Source organism: Carassius auratus, chromosome 49 (assembly GCF_003368295.1).
Source record: "Carassius auratus strain Wakin chromosome 49, ASM336829v1, whole genome shotgun sequence".
NCBI classification, from domain to species: Eukaryota; Metazoa; Chordata; class Actinopteri; order Cypriniformes; family Cyprinidae; genus Carassius; species Carassius auratus.
In genome coordinates, this window is record NC_039291.1 from 15,465,311 (window position 1) to 15,483,346 (window position 18,036).

At 39.8% G+C, this 18,036-nt stretch overlaps 1 protein-coding gene across 4 annotated transcripts in view; it reads left to right on the top strand.

Annotated features, from left to right (window-relative positions):
• The window catches only part of LOC113066341 (piezo-type mechanosensitive ion channel component 2-like), a 109,534-nt gene that overhangs the window by 85,762 nt on the left and 5,736 nt on the right, over positions 1–18,036 (top strand). For all 4 annotated transcript variants that reach the window (XM_026238244.1, XM_026238245.1, XM_026238246.1 and 1 more), the window contains 13 exons: positions 1,284–1,404; positions 3,966–4,034; positions 4,115–4,281; positions 5,667–5,833; positions 8,083–8,223; positions 9,221–9,481; positions 10,190–10,448; positions 15,052–15,234; positions 15,308–15,491; positions 16,769–16,889; positions 16,981–17,128; positions 17,536–17,750; positions 17,832–17,990. In XM_026238244.1, coding sequence (XP_026094029.1) covers positions 1,284–1,404; positions 3,966–4,034; positions 4,115–4,281; positions 5,667–5,833; positions 8,083–8,223; positions 9,221–9,481; positions 10,190–10,448; positions 15,052–15,234; positions 15,308–15,491; positions 16,769–16,889; positions 16,981–17,128; positions 17,536–17,750; positions 17,832–17,990 — 2,195 coding nt within the window. The remainder of the gene's footprint in view (positions 1–1,283; positions 1,405–3,965; positions 4,035–4,114; positions 4,282–5,666; positions 5,834–8,082; positions 8,224–9,220; positions 9,482–10,189; positions 10,449–15,051; positions 15,235–15,307; positions 15,492–16,768; positions 16,890–16,980; positions 17,129–17,535; positions 17,751–17,831; positions 17,991–18,036) is intronic.

Here is an 18,036-nt window from a genome sequence, read left to right on the forward strand (position 1 = left end):
CTTCACAATGCCTGATATATCTCCTCTCTTCCCGTATGCTGTAGTATGTGTCAGCTCTGTCCTCTATGAGCATCGATGGCTATGGTGCTCCACTGCATTTTCCTGCTCCTCCGTTGCACAATATACATGTATTTATGGCTCTAACTTGAGAGCTAATAGAGCCGAAATGGCTGATTATTACAGTTGCACGTCAATCATCTGTAAACAGAGCGGATACGGTGCATTGCATGCCAAGGAAATGCAGTGTATTATGCTGCCGATTGCAGGAGCATTCAGGGCTGGGTGATATATAAAAGACTCATGAAGTTATGTTGCTGGAAATATAAAATTAGTTTCCAAAAGTCGTTATTAGACTGGTTTTACCTACTTAGTATGAAAGTACGGACGTTTTAATATTGTAAAATATAAAAAATATTAAAAAATATTGTTAGAATTGGTTTTATTTGGATTTATTTCTAAAACTTTCTAAAGTACAGTCACTAATTGGTCATTAATACATATTGATAATTTTATTCTAAACTCTGGTTTAGAGTTCCTTTGTTATATTGGATCATGTAAATGAAAATGATTCAATTAAAAAAAAAATGTTTGAGAAACATGCCGTGATGACGGATGGATGGATGGATGGATGATAGATAGATAGATAGATAGATAGATAGATAGATAGATAGATAGATAGATAGATAGATAGATAGATAGATAGATAGATAGATAGATAGATAGAAGTATAACCTGATAAGAATGAAGTATCATCAAACGAGTGAAAATATAAATAAGATATAATATTCTTAGCTTTATCATCCAGCCCTTGATGCATGTGAGTTGCAGACATTTTTCTGGGAGGTTTTTCTGGGGTTTGGTTGTGCCAGTTAAACAAAGGCTGTGTTTTTCTCCTTTGTGAACAGTGTAATCATTCTTTCTTTGGATGAGACCCGACACCACAATCAGAATGTCTGTCCTTTGGAGCAAAACATCCCCTAAAGCTGGTTTCCTGTCTTGTGTATTGTGTTGGTATCTTTGATTGACAGGAATTTTCCTAAAACACCCTGTTTTATCGGCTCTGTTAAAGGACCAGTACAGAGTGCAAGTTTATACCCTGCATGTGTATAGGACTCTTTGTTTTTCACTAGAGAGGCACTTAAATTGGGCTCAAAGACTGATTCAAACCATACCAACTATAGTTAGACATAGCATATAAACACCCAACCCAAAAGCAGCTCACTATCCTATCTGGATTCCTGCATTGTCCATATCTTTGTCTAATCCGATCCTCTTCTTCTCAGTTTGTGTATCATGCCTGGATAACTGACTCGAAAACTGCCATGAAAGAGCAAAGTAAGGAAAGACGGCGATTCTGGCAAAGGTACACGGAGGGCAGAGCAAGCAAGAAGAACCAAAAGGAAGGTACGATTATACATCTGGACAGAACCAATCATATTCTTCCTCAGCACTCATGGGGATAGATAGATAGATAGATAGATAGATAGATAGATAGATAGATAGATAGATAGATAGATAGATAGATAGATAGATGGATGGATGGATGGATGGATGGATGGATGGATGGATGGATGGATGGATGGATGGATGGATGGATGGACAGATAGACGTAGTGATAGATAGACAGCTGGACATGGACAGACAGATATAAATTATTTTATTATAAACTCTGGTTTAGAGTTCCTTTGTTATATTGGATCATGTAAATGAAAATGATTCAATTAAAAAAAATTGTCTGAGAAACATGCCTTGATGACATGGATGGACGACAGATAGAGAGACGGACATGGACAGATAGACAGAAAGATAGACAGAGGGAAAGATAGATGAATGGACAGATATATGGAGGGACAAATAAATAGACAGATGGACATGGACAGATAGATAGACAGATGGCCATGGACAGATAAACAGACAGATAGAAATATGGACTAACAGATAGATGGAAGACAGAGAGACGGAAGGACACAGACAGATAGATGGACAGAAAAATAGAAGGACAGACATGGACAAATAGATGGAGAGACAGATAGACGGACGGACAGACAAATGGACAACCAACATTTAGACAGATGGACACGATCAGATAGATAGAGTGACAGATAGACAGACAGTAGGGCAGATGGTTGGTGGACAGATAGATAGACAGACACAAACATATAGATGGACAGACATGGACAAATAAATGAATGGACAGATAAACAGACAGACAGACAGATAGACAGAGTGACACAGACAGATAGATGGACAGATTGACACAAACAGATAGATAGACAGATGGATATGGACAGATAGATAGACAGGCGGATATGGAAAGATAGATAGACAGACGGAGATGGACAGAAAGATAAACATATGAACATGGACAGATAGATGGACAAACAGATAGATGGAAAGACAGATAGACAGAGTGACACAGACAGATAGATAGACAGACAAACACTGACAGATAGATGGACAATCAGATAGATAGATGGAAAGATAGAAAGATGGAGAGGGACAGAAAGATAAACAGATGGACACGGACAGATAGATAGACAGATGGACACGGACAGATAGATAGATGAATGGACATGGACAGATTAATAGAAAGATGGACACAGAAAGATAGATAGACAGAGGGACACAGACAGATAGATGGACGAACAGATAGATAGATGGACAGATATTGACAGATAGATAGATGAATGGACATGGACAGATTAATAGATAGATGGACACGGAAAGATAGATAGACAGAGGGACACAGACAGATAGATGGACGAACAGATAGATAGATGGACAGACATTGACAGATAGATAGATGAATGGACATGGACAGATTAATAGATAGATGGACACAGACAGATAGATGGACACGGACAGATAGATGGACACAGACGGATAGATGGAAACGGACAGATAGATGGACACAGACAGATAGATGGACACGGACAGATAGATGGACACGGACAGATAGATGGACACAGACAGATAGATGGACACGGACAGATAGATGGACACGGACAGATAGATGGACAAACAGATAGATAGATGGACAGACATGGACAGATAGATAGACAGATGGACACGGACAGATAGATGGACACAGACAGATAAATGGACACGGACAGATAGATGGACACGGACAGATAGATGGACAAACAGATAGATAGATGGACAGACATGGACAGATAGATAGACAGATGGACACGGACAGATAGATAGATTAATGGACATGGACAGATTAATAGAAAGATGGACACGGAAAGATAGATAGACAGAGGGACACAGACAGATAGATGGACGAACAGATAGATAAATGGACAGACATTGACAGATAGATAGATGAATGGACATGGACAGATTAATAGATAGATGGACACAGACAGATAGATGGACACGGACAGATAGATGGACACAGACGGATAGATGGAAACGGACAGATAGATAGACGGACAGACATGGACAGATTGATAGATGGGCAGATTGATGTCCAGCCCTGGTTTTGATGCTCTGTAGTTTTCTGTTTCAAAGAATTACATGCTCTGGTATTTAATAGTCATTTTGTAAACACGAGTGCGACTCTACTGGGAACATCAAGCGCCTCATTAAACCCACTCTGCTGAAGTTTGTAAATGGAGGCTCGCTCTGCCAGCTCCCTCCTGGTGGGCGGCTTCCAGGCCCCGGCATTCTTGGGTCTGAGAGATGAAGAGGGCCGTGTTACATTCGCTACGGTCAATTCATCCCATATGATGGCTGGACAGATTTTCAACCTTCTCGCCAGATTCAGGAGCCAGCTAGAGCCAATAAAACATTCAGTTAATATATATAAAAAAAATAGCTTATCCAGCACACTCACAATGTGAAAATGTGTCTGAAACCGAAAAAGTTATACGTTGGTGTAACAAATTAGGGTTAAAGGTTATTATCTGCTTATTATATTGTAATAACGCTGTAACTTTTACTTTTTTCATCATTTGCAGTGCATGTGGCCATTGAGGAAGAAGATCAGGATGAAGCTGTTACAGAGGAGGAGGTATCAGAAGGACCAGGTTAGACCACACTTCAAATACTCCTCTTATTATGATTTACAGTTGTCATGTGCATCAATATGCATGTCTCTGTGCTTCAGATAACATCCTGAAGCGAGTGTTCAACATTGTGAAGTTCTCCTGGGTGCTCTTCCTGGCCCTGCTGGACAGTTTCACCGCCTGGCTCAACTCCATCTGCCAGGAACACATCGATATCTCCACCGTCCTGCGCATTGAACGCTGCATGCTCACTCATGAGGTCAAAAAGGTAGTGCTGGCACAAGAAATAACACACTAGAGGGCTGTAGAGTGGCCTGCATCTGCACTTGTATTTTATTTATTAGGTGCACATGACAAATAATGATCTTTACTTTTTTTATTAATGTTTTTTATATTCATGTTTTTTTTCTATTTATGTTTTTTTTTAGAATAGCAGAAAATCTACATATGTATTAAAAAAAACATGCAAAATAAAAAATATTATGATATACAAATATGAATTCAAAAAAATTTATAAAAATATAATGTGATGAAAGAAAAAGTTAATACAAATATAACCATAATAATTTTATAATGAATGCACCTTTTTGACAATACAGTATACAGCTTTAAAATATGTAATTGGCTACAAATTGGAATACTTCATATTCAGTAGAAGAGTTATGAAAATGGTTAGATATATCCATACTTTGTAAACTTTATATAAAGCAGTGTTATTATCCTTAACTAAATATGAGACAATCCGTATTACTAATAATATTTCCTAATTCAGTTGAAGCTGAAATAGAATAAAATTATACAATTAAATATGATATATAAATATTAGATAAAAAAAAAAAGAATAATAAATTAAAGTAATAAGTCTAAAAATTGAAATAAATATAAAGGTAAAAATAAATATTATATATATATATATATATATATATATATATATATATATATATATATATATATATATATATATATATATATATATATATATATATATAAATGACAAAGACATAACAAAATAACTAACACTCTAAAATTGTAATTAAAACTAAACATATAAAAAGAAAAGCTAATTCAATATATTACATAAGTACTATAAGTAAGGGATAATGTAAAGGTAAAGTTGTTGCAAAAATAAATTATTTAGCAATGACAACCAGCTGGATTAACATTATCCCACTAATTGGAAGGCTATTTACCACATGCATAAATAATTAGACAAAAAATGTTGTTGATTGTTTATATATTATAGTAGCTCTTTAAATGCAAAAGAAAAAGAGTTTGCACAGACATGAAATATTGATTTGAGAATTTATTATTTTATAATCTAGTACAATATACAAAACAATTGTTCTGACAACAATATGAACACTTCAAGGCTATGACAGTTTAATATTAAAGAAAGTACAGTCGATAACTTAGATGTACGGTGGCAGCATCAGAATGCCACGACTGACCAATTGGAATCAAGTATGTAATAATAGCATATAAATAATGTTAACATAAGTGTAATTGAATCTTGTGGGCTCAAATGACTGCATGGAGTCGTATGCAGCATCAGTATTAGCATATAATAACACCTCACATGAATAATGAGCATCATGCTTGGAACGGACAGCACTGTAGACCTTGAGGTTTAACCCCTCGTCTGCTGCCCTGCAGGGGAACATTCCATCGCGGGACAGCATCCACACGTACTACCAGAGACAGATGTGCAGGCCAGCGTCCACCCAGTCCAGCCTGGACCGGACTGAGGACATGTACTCGGACTTCAGCCCCCTGCGGAGCCAGGCTTACGAGTCCGATCTCTCCAGAGAAAACCTGTCCAGGTGAAGAAACTGTGTTTAGTAAAGGCTCAGTAACAGGGTTGGATGCATAGTGTATCAGATTCTGCTTATCGATTTTGATTCTTAGCGATTCCAAGTCAAACATCAAACATCATGGTGAAAAGTGCTTTACAGATAAATATGAAGTTTTACTTAGGTCATTGTACTAAAATATATCCTGCATGTTAAGCTCCGCCTCCATTGAAGAATATCAATGCCTAATTCTGTAGCCCCGCCCACTGATTCACACATGATACAGTAGGTAAATAACATAAGTGACGAGCAACCAAGCAATAAACATGCCGTTGAAGATCGCAGAATATTGTGCAGTGCCTGGTTGTGGAAGAATACAGTCGCTGCATAACCTTCCTTCAGATTCAAGTATTAGGAATGCGTCGTTGAACTTTATTTTTAATAAAGTTTCAGCTGACGTGAGTAAAACACTGTGCGGTTGTTCGCTTTATTTCACCGCGGATTCCCATTTAAACAAGACGCTGGGATTTGCAGAGAGATTGAGATCAAAAATCAATGCTTTGTGTCTTTATTGAATCTGACAAGAATGACGAAGCACACTTATGTGTGTAAAAAATATTTGTACTGTGTGACTATTGCTTTGTTAGAGATTTGATATGTCCTGATTATGTGTACGTGTCTAAGCGAAGTCACAGAAGGCTCCAAGTAACTTGACAAACAGAAAGTTAGTTTACTAAACGGTTATCCAGTAATAGCAGTGGGCGTTCACCTCCAAGTCTTCAATGCGGCGCGCCCATTAAAAACCAGGGGAGAAAATAGCCTGTTACTTATTGATTTTGATGTTTTTATGTCACAAGTGGACCTCATGCAAAAGTATAAAATAATAATAATTAAAAAAAAACTTTTGTGACCCCTTTAATGTTTCATTTTATGCAAGAAGTTAGAAAGAAAGCTTAATATAAAATAAATATTCCCATGTAATATTTTCCTTAATTTACTATGACTTTATAGTATAAATTATTTAATTTAAAAATAACTTTATATTTATACTTATTATACTTAATATTTCACATTCACACGATAAATGAGAGAGAGCTTTCTGTGTTCATGCTTTGGATGTGTGTACGAGTGCCGAATTGAGTTCTCTTTTGCATCCTCTTGCGCTTAAATGGTTTAAGATCACATTAAAGCATGCCTGCTCGCTTCTTATTGAATCCACAGTTCTTGGAAATTCTGAAGCGGTTGTAAACTGGATCTTGTCTTCGATTCCCAACGCTACAGTAGTCTATATAAGTGCTCAAAGTAGCTTGTAGATTCTCAAAACAGCACTAGATTTCTACTAGTAAAAACTAAAACTGGTATATAAAATGATGACCCAAGCAGCACCTTCTGATGAATGCAGCTTCTGTCGTTTCATTTTAGTGACTGTGAACTGTAAATCAGACACTGTTCTCATTAAATGAGCAGCTCAGTTCAGTATTTCGGACTGTTATTTTGCAGGACGTCTTATTTTGACTTATTTTTACTCTCGCTACACCCAGTGTAAGGCACACACTGCAGATAAGGTGTTTGCCAAGGGTTCAGTGTGCCAGATTTCAACAACAGCCTTCTGTCTCACCAACACACTGACGCCAAATCATCAGATTCCTCAGCTAATTAAAAGATAAATATAAATACATATTGGCTAGACATATGCTGTCTAAATAGTCCCAACCTCGGTGGTATAAAATGTAATGATATAACTCATGATGCTGATATATACCATATTTACACTATTCACAAATTTGTTCGATTTTTTTGGTTCAGTTTCTGAAAAAAAGTATTTTCTGCTCAGCAAGGCTGCATTAATTTGATCAAAAAAAATGTAAAAATGTGAAATATTATTCTAATGTAAAACAGCTGTTTTCTGTGTGAATCTGTGTTAAAGTGTAATGTATTTCTGTGATGCTCCGCTGTATTTTCAGCATCATTCCTCCAGTCTTCAGTGTCACATGATCTTCAGAAATCAGAATAATATGATGATTTACTGCTCAAGAAACATTTCTGATTATTATCAATGTTGAACACAGTTGTGCTGCTCAATATTTCTGTGGAAACTGTGATGCATTTTATTTTTCAGGATTCACCGATGAACAGAAAATTCAAAAGAGCAGCATTTTTTTGATTAAGAATTATTTTGTCACGCTATAAATGTCTTTACTGTCACTTTAGACTAGTATCCAGTATTTTTTTTCGTCAGTGAATGCTGAATCTGGTTTGTATCTGTGTGTTATCTGTAGTGTGTACACAGAATCCACTGTGCCGTTCGAGTCTGAGGAAACCAGTGAGCGCGTTCTCAAAACCAGCCAGCGATCTCGACCCAGACTCTGCCGTCTGTCCGGTGTAGACCTGCAGTCGTCGTCTGCAGACAGTGCAGCCAGGTATGAGCCCTGTGTTTCTGTGTACCTTTCTGTCATTACCAGTCAGGAGGCAGGTGACTCTATTATGCGTGTTAACTAATCTGTCCTGAGTGTTAACACACACTCACACACAGCTGTGGATGGCTACTGTAGCGCTGTGATGACAGACAGACTGTGTTTCCAGAACCTTCTGCTCACACACAGATATACAGATTATATACATAATATATGGTGGATCAGACTATGATTTATTAGTGATTTTGTGGATTTTAAATAAATATTTAAAACAGAACTAAAAAATCTGAAACTTTAGTTAAATATCACAATTATGTTCTGCTCTTGTTTCTGCCACAGAATAAATGTAAAAAAATTGAAAGGTTCTGACTTTTTACTCTTACAATGCTGAATTTTTCTTTGAAAACTGAGTTTTAATCTTATATTTACAAGTTATAAGCTCTTAATTGCGTGTTTACATCTTGCAATTCTAAGTTTCTGTCTCATAATTATGATAAACAAAAAAGAAAAAATTAAATCATTATAATTGTGAGAGGAATACAATCAAAATCTGAGAGTCAAGAGAATTAATTTCTATTTCATAAGGTTATGCTCGGGTTTACAAAGAGCTGAACAGATTTTTTATATTAAAATTTTAGGATATTTGGACTGGAATTGGATGTCTTTTAAAAGTCATGTCAACATTATAGCTCACATTTTTTTCTTTTTTTCTTTTTTAATAGAAGCAGAAATTCCTTGTATATAAATAACATGTTGTCATATATAAACAATTAATTATTTTGTATATTTTTTAAATGCATTAAATAATTGTATATATTATTCACTAATATACAAATAAACATATCTTCTGTTTGTTACTGTATTTTATTGTTTCACATCCAGAGTAGTCAGGATGCAGTGTTTAATGCGAGTGTTCTGGTAAAGTGGGATGGCGGTCCCCCTTGTGGTTATTATCATGAGTTACAGCGATCAGCCTGACCTGAGCTCTGTGTTCCTCTGGCAGTGACCACACACAGTGCACTGAGCTGTACTCACGACAGGGCACCAGTGACACCGTCGAGGAGGCTGTGAGAGAGCATACACACACACTGTGGACGCAGGGCGCAGCGGACATCCCTCCGTCCTACAGTAAAGCCACGGGCCTGGACTCAGTGTGTGACGCAGAGGGAAGGAGGCTGAGGATCCAAACACCGGATGAGAAGAGCGCTGATGTTCTGCTCTCAAAGAGCCAGCAGCTGACGGCCAGTGAACTGCTGCGGAGCAGGTGACCTCAGACACACCTGACGCTCAAGATCCAGCTGCAGTTATTTGATTAATTCAATATAATAAAAAACATTTTTAGAATTGCAAACAGCTGTGTTCTGTGTGAATCTGTGTTAAAGTGTAATGTATTTCTGTGATGCTCCGCTGTATTTTCAGCATCATTCCTCCAGTCTTCAGTGTCACATGATCTTCAGAAATCAGAATAATATGATGATTTACTGCTCAAGAAACATGAAGATTATTATCAATGTTGAACACAGTTGTGCTGCTCAATATTTCTGTGGAAACCGTGATGCATTTTATTTTTCAAGGAATAACAGATGAATAGAAGATTTTTTCAAAAGAAACAGATTTTTTTGAAATAGAAATCTTTTGTTACATTATTAATGACTTTACAGTAATTTTTGATCAAAAAATTTGAACAGTAGTTTAGGTAAAAATACAATTGTGTAATATTTGACACGTGTGAATCATTTGAATCAATTTCAACAACACTTTAAATGCTAAAAAATATTTTATGGTCCAATTGGTTAAATTATTTTAATTTATGTTCTTAAAGCAAGGCTTTTTATGTAATGTGGAGTAAATAAAGAAAGAAAATGTATATAAATAATATATAATTATTATTATTTTATTTTTTTTGTTTAAACTTCATTTAATGATTTTTAGTTTCCTGTGATAATCCCCGTCTGATGTTGTTCTCCATCAGGATGTTCTATGACGAGGAGCTGGAGGCGTCGGAGCTCTTCTATCGCTCTCAGCCACAGTTCCTCCAGCTCTGCTACGCTCTCTACAACATGCTGGTGGCTCACTCTGAGATGGTGTGTTATCTGGTCATCATCCTCAACCACATGATCTCTGCATCGGTGGCCACGCTGGTGCTGCCCATCCTCATCTTCCTCTGGGCCATGCTGTCTGTTCCCCGGCCCAGCAAACGCTTCTGGATGACCGCCATCGTCTACACAGAGGTACCACTCCAGGCTCAGACACAGATGGAGGATCTGCGTGACACTGACTGACTTCACTTAATAAGAGTCAATTATGCATAATTACAAACACTAAAGCAAACCCTAAACCTGTAGTACATGTTGTTTATTAATATTACTCAGTACTTAAAGCTGCGATACGTCACTTTTGGCACTCTAGGGGTTAATAAACAGAACTTCATCTATACATCTACATCTCAATTTAAATGTTACAGGGGGAAAAAAAGGAAACAAAGAAATCATGAAACAAAAAATAAGTTATGTATTGCAGCTTTTAATTGTACATTGCAACACGGACATCTTAAAATAACCAAAGTTTGGTTTGCATCAATTTAATGCATTGTTTATTTTAATATTTATTTACTAATCCTTGTTTTTTTTTTTAAAATTAAAACACAGCTGTTCATCGATAGTTCATGTCAGCTCAGATCTGTTAAATAGTATTTACAAATACAATCATGTATTGTACAGTAAGTTTAATTAATGCTTTAGAGGTATTTCTTTAATGTTTATCTTAATTAATGTGAACAAATGAGACCTTACTGTAAAGTGCTGTCATGGGAGAATTGTTTTTTTTCCTGAAAATGCTAGTTAATGTTCTCGCATTGGACTTCCTATAAAATATTAAATATAATGTTTGTGTGTTACAGTTTTTGTGTTTTGTGGCAAAACATGGCTTGTAAATCTCTCATTGTGCAATATTATAATCAAATCTTGGATTCAATCTTTTTATCAACTTTATTTTTCTTTGAATGAGCACTGATTTTGTGTTTCTTTTTGGATCTGATTGATTGCTCTGTGTTTAATATTCACCATATTATTGAGTGAATATTACCAAAGTTATCCACAAAAAAATGTTTGTTTGTTTTTTTTTATCAAAAACTGGTGCATAATTTCAGATCAATGAGGCCTGCAATCAATCAGCTCCAAAAACAAACACAAAACCCATGCTAATGAAGGAGAGATTTACAAGCCATTTTAAAATGTACCAAATTAAGTAAAAGGTTTTTTAAGAAGTTAATTTCTGAGTGCTTAGTGCGTTCCTCATTCTTCTCGCGAGAAAAAATCAGTCCAAGAACTGTTCGAGGTGGTTACTCACGCAGTGGACAGGTTGCAGCTTGACTGGCCACGCGAACAAGAGACCCCCAAACGTAGTAAGCTAGAGGATAGGTTTCTGTCCGGTGGTAGCGGAGCGAAACCACAACCAAGATTGTTTCTTTTAGACTCTCCTATCTCTCCTTCTGGCCTGTTTGGCGATTTGGTTACTACGGTTGTCAACAGGTTTAAGGAAGAAAAGAAACATGAAGAAGCGTTCGTTCAGTTCCTTCCTCGCCGCACTCAAGGGGAGGGGCCGTCAGCCACCCAGCCTCGCCCCGGTCCTTCAAAATCCATCGAGGTTAAAAAGCAGAGCATGGCGGACCGTGTTCCCCCTCGTAAGGATTGGGGACAGGTTCGCTGTGCTCAGCAACCTCCCAAGCCAGACCTCAGGACTATCATTAACAAGAAGAGAAAGGCCTGATGGTCTGGCGCCCGATCTGGTTGGGGTGATCCCTCACGGGATGGGGCGCGCTCGAGAGCTTTTCGCCCTGCCCTATTACCCTCACAAAACGCCTCCATCCCCACCACCTCTCGTGCTTCGGGGGCAGTGGTTTCCAGCGAGATATTAGATGTTCCAGTGTTTCCTGCCATCATTCAGGACACGGAACATCTACCATCCCCTCAAAAGGAAGGGTAAAAATTGGTACCACTCTCAGAGAATCTGGCAGCATGGAAACTTCTGCCGGGCATTTCTGCATGGGTATTAAGCACAGTACGGAAAGGATACAGGATCCAATTTATTTGTCATCCTCCACGTTTCAACGGCATGATCTCCACATCCTTGAAACTGGAGCTGATGCAGATACTGTCACAAGAGCTACAACTCTTCTGAGCAAAGAGGCCATAGAACATATTCCTCTTCCAAGGAGAGAGTCGGGCTATTACAGCAGATACTTCCTGGTTCCCAAAAAGGGTGGGGGAGTGTGTCCAATCATAGATCTTCGAGGCTTAAACCGTACAGTCAAAGTGCTCAAGTTCAAGATGTTAACCGTCAAGACGGTCGTGTCGCAAATCCGGCATCACGATTGGTTCATCACAATCGATCTGAAGGACACATATTTTCACATAGAAATTTTCCCACAACGCAGGAAATTCCTGAGGTTCGCTTTCGGGGGCGAAGCGTACCATTTTCGGGTTCTTCCATTCGGCCTAGCCTTATCACCCCGCATGTACACAAAATGCATGGATGCAATGCTGGCTCCATTATGACTCCAGGGCATTCGCATTTTGAATTACATCGACGATTGACTGATACTAGCACTATCGCAAGAGATGGCGCTACAACACAGAGACATAGTGTTAGCTCATCTAGTTTCTCTAGGAATGAGACTCAACACCAAGAAAAGTGTTCTTTATCTGTCCCAGAGAACGACTTATCTCGGGATCGTTTGGGATTCGATCACGATGCGGGCACAACTGTCTCCCACTCGAATCGAGACCATTCGGTAGACCATGAGCAAGGACAGGCTAAGCCAAGATCGCATTGTTCGTCAGTACCAAACGATGTTAGGGTTCATTGCATCAGCATCCACGGTGATTCCTCTGGGGCTGTTGCATATGAGACCGTTTCAGTTGTCTGGTAAAAGCCAGAGAATTTAATCCAAGAGTGAATCCTCGAAAGCAAATAAAAGTGATGTGCCACAGGCTTCGTACACTATCTCTGTGGCTCACAGCACGGTTCCTTGCCTTGGGTCATACTCTAGGGGCACAGTGTCATCGCAGACTGCTACCACGGATGCCTCCATGATGGGCTGGGGAGCAGTCTTGGATAGCCACCCAGCTCAAGCGGAATGGGGGGGTCATCAGCTCGATTGGCACATTTCGTATTCGTATTTCTGGCTCTGAAATATTTCCTCCATCAATTGAGGGGCTGTTATGTCCTAGTACGGGTGGACAACACAGCAATAGTCTCTTATATAAATCACCAGGGGGGTCTGCGCTCACGCAATCTGAACAAAATAGCGAGGCAGATTTTTATTTGGGCCCAGGACAAATTCCTGTCACTCAAGGCAGTGTACACTCCAGCGCATTTGAATGTGGGAGCAGATTTACTGTCCAGACAGACACTACCGACAGGGGAATGGAAACTCCACCCAGAGGTAGTGAAACCTGGACCTCTGCGCCTCCCATCAGACAGCGCAATGTCCCCTCTACTTCTCTCTGAGACACCCAGCCTCCCTGGGTCTGGATGTGATGGCACACACATGGCCCAAAATGCGTCTGTATGCGTTTCCTCCAGTTTCTCTGCTCCCAGGAGTTCTGGCCAGAGATCGCCAACAAAGGTCTTGCCTCTTGCTGATAGCACCACGTTGGCCGAACAGAGTGTGATTCTCGGGGATAATATATCTCCTCGACGGCTCGCCATGGGCAATTCTGGAGAGGAGGGACCATCTGTCTCAGGCAGGGGGCACGATATTCCATCCCAGGCCCGACCTGTGTAATCTTCATGTTTGTCCCCTGATGGGTACCAATTGAAAAACACAGGGCTTTCGCCGGATGTGATTGGTACCATACTTAGTGCTAGGGCTTCCTCCACCAGACAGAGTTATGCCAGTAAATGGAGTGTTTTCGAAAGGTGGTGTGTTGTACACAATGTAGATCCAGTCAACTGCCAGATTGCTTCAGTTCTGGGCTTCATGCAAGAGAAATTATCAACAGGCACATGCCCTGCCACTCTTAAGGGTTATGTGGCCACTCTTTCGGCTTGCCACACCTTGATTGACGGAATGCCACCTGGGAGACACCCTCACCTCTTCTCTTGCTTCCTTCATGGGGCCAGACAACTGAAGAGCTCACTCCACAAGGGGGGTCGCCACCTCTAGTGCTTTAGCAAGGGGTGCCCCCTTACAACAGGTCTGTGATGCGGCAGGTTGGTCCTCTCTGCACACATTCATAAGATTTTATAGTTTGGAGTTTCATGGTACTCTGGGCTCTCATGTCCTTGAGTCAACATCACAAGCTAATGTCTGAGACCTTTTTGTGGTTTTGTAGCACATCTGCACAACCTTAGGGGTCCAGGCATTTTCAAGCACGGCAGCGTGGGTATTCTCGTTCCCAATGTGGAACGTTTCCGGTTACTTAACTGTAACCTTGTTCCCTGAGAAAGCAGAACGAGATGCTGCCCTGCGTTGCCATGCTGAAGATGTCCCAGGACTGCTCTTCAGACAAAATCTCCTGTTGATGCACATGTGGCTTATCTATTTATAGCCCTGTGTTGCGGGCGCGCTCCGATGACGTCATCAACCGAGGCTATATTACCTCCGGGTCAATTCTATCGATGTGTTACAATATTCATAGCTGGTCATGATTAAGACGTTTCCCAAGCATCTCGTTCCTCTTTCTCAGGGCACAAGGTTACAGTTAAGTAACCGGAAACATTATATAATATCGACCGACTGACCACATACAAATAACCCATAGTGGTTGATCTAAATAAAATGTTGCACTGTTCTTTCTCAAGATAATATATTCTTATTTTCTCACACAGGTCACCATAGTCATCAAGTACTTCTTCCAGTTTGGCTTCTTTCCGTTTAACCAGACCATAGGGATGGAAAAATCCAAACCCTTCCACCCGCCCAACATCATCGGTGTGGAGAAGAAAGAGGGCTACGTCCACTACGACCTGATCCAGCTGCTGGCGCTCTTCTTCCACCGCTCCATCCTGAAGGTAGGAGACGCTCTTCCACGTGTGTCACGGGTCTGAAGTGAACAGGAGTCCTGAGACTGCTCTTCTTCCTCAGTGCTACGGTCTGTGGGATGAAGATGAGCCCAGGTCAGGAGGTCAGACGGAGGTCTCTCAGCGCTCTGATTCAGACAGTGAAGAGAAAGAGGCCTCACCGGTCTCCAGAAAACCTTTCCACAGCAAGACCCCGGTGCCACGGCAGACCTCCAGCGTCTCGCAGCGCTCGGCCCGCTCCAGAGCAGGTGAACCCACATACACGCTTCTGCTCGTGCACTGCCATTCATGAAGGGTCGCTCACAGATGTGAAATTTGGTGGCTCAGAAAGACCTCAGGAACTTCCAAGCTGAATTAATGATACTTCCATTGATGTATGGTTTGTTAGGATCTGACAATATTTGTCTGAGATACAACTATTAGCAAATCTGGAATCTGAGGGTGCAAAAACATCTAAATACTGAGAAAACATCCTTTAAAGTTGTTCAAATGAAGTTCTTAGCAATGCATATTACTGATCAAAAATTATGTTTTGATATATTTACGGTAGGAAATGTACAAAATGTCTTCATGGAACATGATCTTTACTTAATATCTTAATATCTTTTGGCATAAAAGTAAAAAACTGTAATTTTGACCCATACAATGTATTGTTGGCTATTGTTACAAATATACACCAGAGACTTAAGACTGCTTGTGTGCTCCAGAGACACAAATAGGGTTTACTAGTTGTGTCAAGCTCTATTTATTTAATTTTTTGGTCAGTAAAAAATAAACAACACACAAAAAAAACATAATCATGAATTTGCGTGACTAGCTGAACCCGAAGTGAAATCTGTGTGTGGAAATCTTCCAGCATTTGCTTGGATTCCTATTGATTATGGCTTTGAAAATTTGCTGAAAGAGATCGCATCTTGCCTACGTTTTTCCCAATGAACACATGTGCTCCTAAAGTAAAAAATCAGGAGCACATTAAAGAACTTGCGATGCAAGGAAGAAAAGAGAACAAAAAGTGCACTATGTTTTTAAATATTTCAACTCGAAACTGTATATGATAAATGCATGCTTATATATCCTATATGAACAGATTATTCTTGCCGATTCTTGTAAAATCTATATGCTGAATGTGTTAATGTTAGCTACAAGAGTTTACACTGAATCAAATGCTACACACAGTTTATTGTGTAACCAAACAACATTAGGCAAGAAAAAAAAGTGTGATTTTTATTGTTTGCAAACTGCGAAGATATCCTTTAAAACATCCTGTAAAGCAGTGCTGCATTTGCACTTTGAATGCCCAGTGTTCACATTTACTTAATTAATAATCACATAAGGCTGTATGCTGATTCCTGCTTTTCTATCCCCAAATCTAAGACCTCTTAGAATCAGCATTAAGATGATTAGATATTTTAAATACTGTAGGGACTTGTTTATTGGCAGACATGCTCCCAAATAGGTTCACAGCTCGCACACATCAGTTTTAGGTCTGAAATGCCTGACCTGGGCTCTGGATGTGTGTCCGCAGGCCGCAGCGGCTCCGGGACGAGTCTGCGTTCACTGAGCGCTCATCAGAAGAGCCGCAAGCAGCTGGTTTTGGACAAGCTCAGAGAACAGCTGATCAAAGCAAAGCGCTTCACCGTCAAGACGTGAGACTCCCGCTCACCTCACTCATTAAAGGAAGCTACATCATCATATTACTTATGAAATATTCGATCTGCTGGGTTTGTGTTGTTTCAGGATCCTGGACATCTATCTTCCCATCCGGCAGTTCTTCTATAACCTGATCCACCCGGAGTACAGCGCCGTGACCGACGTCTACGTGCTCATGTTTCTGGCCGACACCGTCGACTTCATCATCATCGTCTTCGGATTTTGGGCTTTCGGGGTTTGTAGGGCTTCACCTGCTGTTCCTTTAACATAAGAAATCCTCTTTGACAAAGCAGTTAAAGTTGTTATGAAACAGAAATAATGTTGTAATGAACATCCAGGTCTAATGGATTGTCAGGGAAGGAACTCTGTTCTACCCATCAGTTTTTGATTGCATTTTTTTATATATAAATGTGGGTATTGCATTAAAAAACGAGTCTGAGTTCGTAGTTGATTGTAAGACATAGCAGCTTTTTAAATTCTGTAATTTCAGAAGTTATGATATTTTGCTTAAAAGATATAAGCTCCAAATAAAAAATAAAAAAAGAAAGACACATGGATGATCCGTTCACAATATTTTTGCTGACTTTGAAAAAAGAAAAATGTAACTGCAGTAACACCGAAATGAAACTGGTTCCTCCACAGAAGCACTCTGCCGCGGCTGACATCACTTCCTCTCTGTCGGAGGACCAGGTTCCCGAGGCCTTCCTGGTGATGGTGCTGATCCAGTTTGGGACGATGGTGGTGGACCGTGCGCTGTACCTGAGGAAGACCGTGATGGGGAAGGTCATCTTCCAGGTCATCCTGGTCTTCGGCATTCACTTCTGGATGTTCTTCATCCTCCCAGGAGTCACCGAGAGGTACATGAGGAATCATATCACTATTGAACATGTTGAAGACGCTGGAGGTCATCTAACGAGTGACTGGGTTTGATTTCCCAGGCGTTTCAGTCAGAACAAAGTCGCCCAGCTCTGGTACTTCGTGAAGTGCATCTACTTCGGTCTGTCGGCGTATCAGATCCGCTGCGGTTACCCCACACGCGTGCTGGGCAACTTCCTGACCAAGAGCTACAACTACCTCAATCTCTTCCTCTTCCAAGGGTAAGACGTTCAGCTGCACTCATTACACACAGAGAGCATTACAACA